The sequence below is a fragment of the Nicotiana attenuata genome, chromosome 1 (genome assembly GCF_001879085.1).
Source record: "Nicotiana attenuata strain UT chromosome 1, NIATTr2, whole genome shotgun sequence".
NCBI lineage: Eukaryota > Viridiplantae > Streptophyta > Magnoliopsida > Solanales > Solanaceae > Nicotiana > Nicotiana attenuata.
Window position 1 is genome coordinate 100798645 of NC_031989.1, and position 8332 is coordinate 100806976.

Here is an 8332-nt window from a genome sequence, read left to right on the forward strand (position 1 = left end):
TTTTTATATCCAGAGGTCATTGATTTGGGTCAAATTTTGGAACCATTTAAGCTAACATCAGCTTGTGTTCGGTTAGAAATATTCAGAGCTCTTTATCCTCATGTGTGTCCTCTCGTAATATTAAATAGATTAAATTCAAATTTACATAAACGGTTAATTAATTTAATGTTCCAAAAAGAAAGGCCACTGGCACAGCAGCACGAATTCATAAGGGAAAAAAAAAAAAAGGAAATTTAAAACATTTGTACAACTTTCGTAATGATATCATGTGGAAAACCACAGTATTTTCATTCATGTCAAATTTAACAGTTGCAAATTTACATATGAAAACTAATTTCAGTTTCAAATGGTATCCTATCATAACTCCACAAATTATTTATCAGGATAGTTTCCTTCCCTAAAATAATCACTATATTATAAATATTTTAGCAATATGTCAGGAAAATTAGCAAGGTGGCATGTCCTGAGGAGGAGAGAAAATGCGTTGTTCTGGCCTGTGTCCATTTTTCACTATAAACACTGTCTGCATCCCCCATGTAAGATGGCGCTCAATATGGCAATGCATAATCCAAACTCCTAAAACATTAAGAAATAAAAAACAAAGGGTTTACATAATATAAGTTCCACAATGAATAAAAGAAATTTAACTTATCTACACTGGTTGTGTGTAAACAATTTTTACATTTAGTGTAATTTAACGTGTTCTGAAGATTGTCTATCTTATTTTTCAAGAAACTAGTTTCTCTTATTATCGACAATTCGTTAAGCCTGTGGTTATATTTTAGGTGACCTGATATCAGCGTATAAAAATAAGCTCTAAATAAAAATAATAATGCAAGTATGCGTTATGAGGAAGACTTACCCGGGTTATCTGCCCTGAATCTAATGGCAATCCAACCATTTCTAGGGATAGCAACGGTGTTTCTTCGAGGAGGATCAACAAGATTATAGTTCTGAGGATCCTGTTTTTCGTTAAAATTTCCCAATCCCCAACCAACAACGTAAAAATTGTACCCATGAAGATGCATTGGATGGTCTAAGCCAGTGACCAAATTAGTCCCCTGCAGTACCAACTCAACTGTTGTATTATACTCCAACACTTTCACTTGTGTCCCGAATTCAGGTAACTCGAGTTCTAAAGGCAGGATATCAGCAGTGTAATTAAATACATATGGTGGAAAACTAGGAAATTCGGTCCCAAACACACCCTTAATGTGATAATAATAGGCCTCTAGTATGTTATATGTTGGTGTCAAAAAACTTATGTTGTTCATACTAGCCGATAATCGTGTCCCGTTTGGTCCTTGGCATGTTGTAACATTTGTACCGTTTATAGGACAAGGCAATAAGTTAATTGAAACAGTTGAAACCAACCTTGTTTTCACTTTAAGTGGGACGGATATCGGATGGTGTTTAGAAGCTAAACTTCTTAGGTTGCCACTGAAATCAACAGCTGCAGGTGTGTTACCATAAGAAGGTAAATAAGGCAGTGAAAGAGGTGAAGAAATCAAGTAATTTCCTTCATATTTTACAATGGCTGTGGTTGTTGTGTTATCAAATTGGACATTAGTCCCATTAGTATATGCTCTAGCAGCCATATAGTAAAAATTAGGTTCTTGATTGGCTTTAAACAGGCAGTCAAGTGTCTGTCCAGGACTTATCGCGATATAATCCCTTGTCAATGGCTTTGTGTAGCTTCCATCTGTTCCAACCACTGTTAATTTGTGCTTTGCAATCGCGAAAAAGAGAATTTCATTCATTGCAGCATTAAGAATTCTTAGCAGATAAGTCTTCCCAGACTTAATTTCTAGCTTGAAAGTTCCTGCTCAAACATGAAAAGAAAAGAATGGAAAATAATGAATGGTGTAAAGTTTTGGAATTAACTTATTTATGTGTATAATATAAAAGATTTTTAACTACGTCGTACTTATATTTTAACCTGATTACCATGCAACAAGCCTTTTTTTTTAATTACTAATCCCACTTTTTATGAACGATTACTTGCCGGTACTGATCATTTAGGTGATCTGATAGTAGTATTTAAAAGAAATTATGCCAGAAGCTAAACTCTAAGTTTTTATTAGATGCATGTAACAATTAAATAGTATGGGATAAATATTCAAAGGTGTTACTATCATGAAGCCAATAAAAGGAAAAGATGAGTATTTCAATGCAAAGAATAATCCTATAGCCAAAGTTTGTTAAATTTTCTTATTTTAGTATATAAGCAATATTAATGTAGAAACTTGTAAAGATCAATGTCAATAACTTTGTGATAGCAATGGGGTACCTACCATGTTTTGAACATGGATAAAAATCACCAGGCTGACCATTAATCATAAAAGCATCAGAATTCCTAGGCTGACCTCCTGAGGCAGTAAATTCCTTTAAAACCTCCACAACACTGTCCTTCCACCACTCACCTGAGAATCAAATTAAAGAACAAGAAACTTAGTTAAATTTGTGAAAATGAAAAATAAATTTATGTGTAATTCCATTAAGGAACATTTATAATTGTACCTAAAATAATTGGTATTTCAGCATGAGGCTTGGGAAACGAATAACTAGTACCGGGCTTCGGGTAAACAACAATGGCGCCATGAACTGTGGCACGCGCCCAAGCACTATGCGCGTGCCACCAAATAGTACCTTCTTCATCAGAAAGTACTATTTTTTGTCTGAATTTAGAGCCCGGTTGGATTGGACACTGGGTGATGTATTCAGGACCATCTGACCAGGGATTCCGCGGTTGTTTCACTCCATGCCTGGTATATATATTTTGAAAGTAAAATCACCAAAGGTTGAAAAGAACAAAATTAAAAAGGTATATAGGGTGCACCAAAGTAAAAAATAAAAAGAAAACTGGAATATATTTACCAGTGAATAGTGAGGTTGTACTTCCCTTTGTTATAGACATCAACAATAAGAGTAGATCCTTTGTGAGCATAAAGGGTCGGCCCTGGAAACTTGCCATTCACAGTTAGAATTTCCTTTGATTTGCACAGCCTTTCGAACGAAGCTTCTTTAACCTACCATGCCATACAACGTTAATTAATAATTAATTCACATAAGGATTATTAATTACTAATCGAGAAGCTGATAATAATATGTGCTTACGATGAAATGGTAGTGGTTAGCAAAAGCTACGTAATGGAGGAGGGTGGCAACAACTATGAGACTCAAAGTGTGTGTTCTCATGACAACTTCTCCAGCCATCGTCTTAGAAGATAATTTTTAATCCTTGTTTTTGTCTTTAAACCTCTTAACTCTGCTCTGTAAAGAGTTTCTCTCTTTCTCACCGAATTTATAATGGTATGGCAGAATAAAGAACTAACAGTAGACAACAACACAATTAAATGCTGCGCAGTAGAAATAGTCTTAATTTTTTTCAGAAATAGTACTATCAAGAAAATGTTAAGAGCTTTAATTGCGTAGATGGATTATTAAGAGAGAAAGAAGGAAATTTATGTTGGGTTTTTAAGCTATTAATGCTTAAAATAGGGTGAATGGGAAATTGAGGGAAAAATAAAATATTTGAGTTTCCCTCCTTGATTGTCTCATATGAGAAGAGGAAAAGGTTTTTGATGGGTATATAAGCAATTGCTCTTCTTCTAGCTCATAAAGAGTTGAGAAGAAGGCAAGCCTCGCGCCGTCGTTGTCGATTGATTAATTTTTGGACCAAATTTATTTGTTAATAGTAAATATTAACAGAAATGTTATTAAATATTTTGTTATTATCAAATTTATTTGTTAATAGTAAATATTAACAGAAATGTGATTAAATATTTGGTTTAATAATAAAATATTAATATTAAAATAAATATTAATATTAAATCCAATTCAGTTATCCAATTTTCAGTTTTCTGTTTTTGTAACAGAAAATTAACTACCCTTCAATTTTCCCTCTTTATTGTTGAGTAAATAGCCATTTATGTTATGGCATTTATTCTTTGGCCATTTTGCAAAAACAGCCATTCTGAAGAGTTGCACCTCTTCAGATTTCAGCCCAACTTTAGCTATAAATACAAGTTCATTTTCTCAGATTTTTCATACGAATTTTCTGAGTTCTTCTCCTTTCTTCTGCATATTTTAACTTCAAAGAAAGCAACAGTAAGTGTGATTTGCTACCGAACTTTGTGTTCGCTGAAACACTAGGGCTTGAAGTACCACTACACCAGTATGTAATTCGTTCTATCTTGGGAGGAATTAATTCATAACCTTGGGTACTAGGAGTGGATTAAATTCCTTAAGGAAACATTGTGAATTCAGTGGGCTCGAATTGGTTTTTTTTTATTATTTCGTTTACATTTCTGATTATGTTATTTTATTTTCTCCAGAATTGTTTTACAAATATAGATTACTAACAAGCTTAAGGAATTTAATATATTTTTTGTATTTGTGTTATACTCACTATTTCTGGAGAGTAAAACCTTTGTGGTTTTGTACTCTATTTGAGATTAAAATCTACGTGATTTTAATGTTTGTGTCATTCTTTTACAGAAATGACGAATGACAACCGAAACCAAGTTGTTCCGATGGTAACTGCCAATGCCTCAACGAGCCGAACAACACCGGCAGCATTGGCACCGGCGGAGAAACCCGGAAAATTTTCCAAGATTGATTTCAAGCGCTGGCAACAAAAGATGTTCTTCTACTTGACTACTCTAAGTCTCCAGAAGTTCATCAAGGAAGATGTTCTTGTGCTGTCCGATGAAACTCCAGAGACTGAACGCTTTCTCGTGATTGAGGCATGGAAGCATTCAGATTTTTTGTGCAAGAATTATATTCTAAGCGGGCTGGAGGATGCTTTGTATAACATCTACAGTAGCGTGGAAACGTTAAAAGAACTGTGGATTGCACTTGAAAAGAAATACAAAACTGAAGATGCTGGGTTGAAAAGTTCGTTGCTGCAAAGTTTTTGGACTACAAAATGATAGATAGCAAGCCTTTTATTACCCAAGTCCAGGAATTGCAAGTGATTTTTCACAATCTCCTTGCTGAAGGTATAAGTAGAATTAATACTAGTGTTGCTAGTATTAATTTTATTATGTTACTAACAGAATTTTTATTGAAGGTCTTGTCATCAATGAAGCATTCCAAGTAACAGCGATAATTGAGAAGTTGCCTCCGTTGTGGAGGGACTTCAAAAATTATTTGAAACACAAACGCAAGGAGATGTCCCTTGAAAGATCTCATTGTTCAGTTGAGAATCGAAGAGGACAATAAAGTTGCTGACAAGAGAGGCCGTGGAAACTCAACAATAATGGGAGCAAATATTGTTGAAGAGAACAAAAAAAGGAAGAAGGCTTCTAGACCGAAATACAACCCAAGCAAGAAGCGGTTCAATGGAAATTGCTACAACTGTGGAAAAGTCGAACACAAATCTACGGAGTGTCGTGCTCCGAAGAAAGACAAGAAGAAGGGTCAAGCAAACATGATTGAAAAGCATGATGATGTTGATGACTTGTGTGCCATGCTTTCCGAATGCAATGTGGTAGGCAATCCTAAAGAGTGGTGGATTGATTCTGGAGCCACTTGCCATGTTTGTGCTGTTAGAGAAGCTTTTGCTGCTTATGCTCCTGTTGGACCCGATGAGACACTTTCTATGGGAAATGCTGCAAAGGCCAAGATTGAAGGATATGGGAAGATATTTCTCAAAATGACTTCCGGCAAAGTGTTAAGAATGGTTTTAAATGTGTATTTTGTATCCGATAAGGTTGTAATAAGTAAAAACGAGATGTTTGTAGGAAAAGGTTACCTCACCGAGGGCCTTTTCAAACTGAATGTAATGGTTGTTGAAAATAATAATAAAATTTCAGTTTCGTCTTACTTACTTGAGTCAAATGAATTATGGCATATACTTTTGGGTCATGTCAATTATAAAACCTTGCGGAAAATGGTTAATTTGGAAGTATTGCCTAAGTTTGAATGCGAATAAATCAAAATGTCAAATATGTGTGGAATCTAAGTATGTTAAACATCCTTATAAGTCAGTTGAAAGGAATTCAGATCCTTTAGACTTAATTCACGCAGATATTTGTGACATGAAGTCAATACGATCTCGCGGTAGAAAGAAGTATTTCATAACCTTTATTGACGATAGTACTCGATATTGCTATGCGATGGGCTTAAGGTCTTTTAATCTATATTTTGATGATCTAACAAACTTTCTATATAGAACCAAATAAAAGACCAAGAATGATAGTAAAAGTCAGGGGGAACATATGGGGGAACATGTGTAAGTAAGGGCATAAAGTTAGGGGGAACCTGTGGTCTCCTGTTATTCAATCTGGTTCTCTGAGCTCTAACTCCTTGTTTTCAATGCTAAGTTTGTCATCATCAAAAAGGGGAAAATTGATAGGTTTTCAATATCTTTGCCTTGTGTTTTGATGATCTAACAAACTTAATGTCAAGAACCAGATAGGGAACCTGACTCACTTGGATTACAATGCATCTGTGAACTTGCTTCAGCTTCAGGAGGTAGGAACCCAAACAAGGACCTGATACTCTGTCTTGTGTTTTGATGATCTAACAAACTTAATGTCAAGAACCAGATAGGGAACCTGACTCACTTGGATTACACTGCATCTAACGGATTCCAGCCAAATGTGAACTTGCTTCAGCTTCAGGAAGTAGGAACCCAAACAAGGACCTGATACTCTTGTGGGTTCCTCACGGCAGTACAAAGTCAATTGGACGTAACTGGAAATGAAGATTCTGCCGCACTGCACTGTTTCCAGAGCCCACTCATTCTCTGACCAACTAAAGTGCTCACATCACTTCAAGTGATGTGATCAAGGTTTACCTATAATGAGTTTATACAAAACATCATTCAAGTTACTCAACTCAAGACAATTTGGGCAGGGTGCACAAGAACCAGATTAGGAACCTGATCCCTTGTTGCTCCCCTGACAGAAGTACAATTCAACTATACAACTGGAACGCAACTGCAGAAAGTGACTGTCTGCAACCGTACAAAGAAGAACACAACAGGGACCTGGTCCCTTAGGGTTCTCTGACAGAAGTACAAGTCAACTACAGTTGGAAAGCAACTGCAGAAAGTGACTGCCTGCAATAGTGCAGCAGACAGAGTAGCAGTCACTTCCCATTGAGATTGGACATCACTAAGGATGTCTTGTGAAGTATAAACCTTATGCAAGGCACAAGATTCAGGTCCAACACTTGCAAATACAGAAAACAAAAATTTTCTCAAGTGCTCAAGAACCTCTCTCAAGAACAAAACTACTGCAACCTCAAGGACCTGATCCAAGATTGATGATATCTTAAGTCCTTAGGGATGTTGAGTCTTTGTTATGTGTTTTTCATTGTAACTCCTATCCGTCTTTCTTAGAAGCGTTGATTAGGAAACCTCTGTAAAACCGTAAACTCCCTGAGTTTATGTTGTGGCTAGGATAAGTCATAAGCAAAAGCCTTTGTGACCGTAGTGTGACAAAGTGGTTTGTGGTGGAAACATCACAAGTTAGTCAAAAGTCTTTGTAACTAGGATAGTTATAGAGTGGCTTGTGATGAGAGCATCACAAGTTAGTTGAAGTCTTTGAAATAGGGTTATTGTAAAGTGGCTTGTAATAGGGAGATTGCAAGTTAGTGAAGTTAAAAGCCTACAGGTGTAGGTCGTAATTTTTTGATCCCCTTGTGTGGGATTTTTCCACGTAAAAATCCTCTGCCTTATTTACATATAACTTTACTAGCATTCACAGCAGAATCCCATAAAGGACCAGGTACTCTACTAATTGGTGGACTCATACAAACTTAGCACTGTTCCAAACTGATATAGGACTAGATCGCTATATAGTTTGGTTCATCAGTATTTTCAGAGGAAACATATAGAGAACCCGGCTCTCTATACAGTCTGGTGGACGCACAGTTTCTAACAAGTGGTATCAGAGCGGGTTCCTCCTATCAGGCTAACACCTAGGAAGAATCCTCATGGCTGCTCCACCAACTTTTGAAAGGAGAGAACCAAAGAAGGAAAAGTACTTGGTACTTAAAGCTGATGATAACGATTCGAGTGAGGAAGACAGTGACATGCCTTAATTAACCAAAAGGTTTCAGAAGATGGTCAGAAGAAATAGAGAAGTGCTAAAAAGGGACAGCTCTAACAGATCAAAGAATTATGATCTTTGTTACAAGTGTGGAAAGGCTGGAAACTTCATGAAAAATTATCCTCTCTTGAAGCAAGAATTCTCCAAGAACTTCAAGAGAAGAAGATCAACTGACAATATTATGAGACATGCTCTTGCAGCATGGGGGGATTCCTCCAGTGAGAAAGATGATGAACCTAGTACTGGTGATAGTTCCATGACGATAGTTG

At 36.2% G+C, this 8332-nt stretch overlaps 1 protein-coding gene across 1 annotated transcript; it reads right to left on the reverse strand.

The window, feature by feature from the left end:
• Positions 290 to 3253, reverse strand: LOC109241895 (laccase-15-like). Its single transcript, XM_019408722.1, has 6 exons — positions 3118 to 3253; positions 2878 to 3029; positions 2521 to 2765; positions 2295 to 2423; positions 863 to 1822; positions 290 to 576 (listed from the first exon to the last, which is right to left on the reverse strand). Exons 1-6 carry the CDS (start codon positions 3214 to 3216, stop codon positions 446 to 448), a joined length of 1716 nt encoding a protein of 571 aa, XP_019264267.1. The 5' UTR covers positions 3217 to 3253; the 3' UTR covers positions 290 to 445.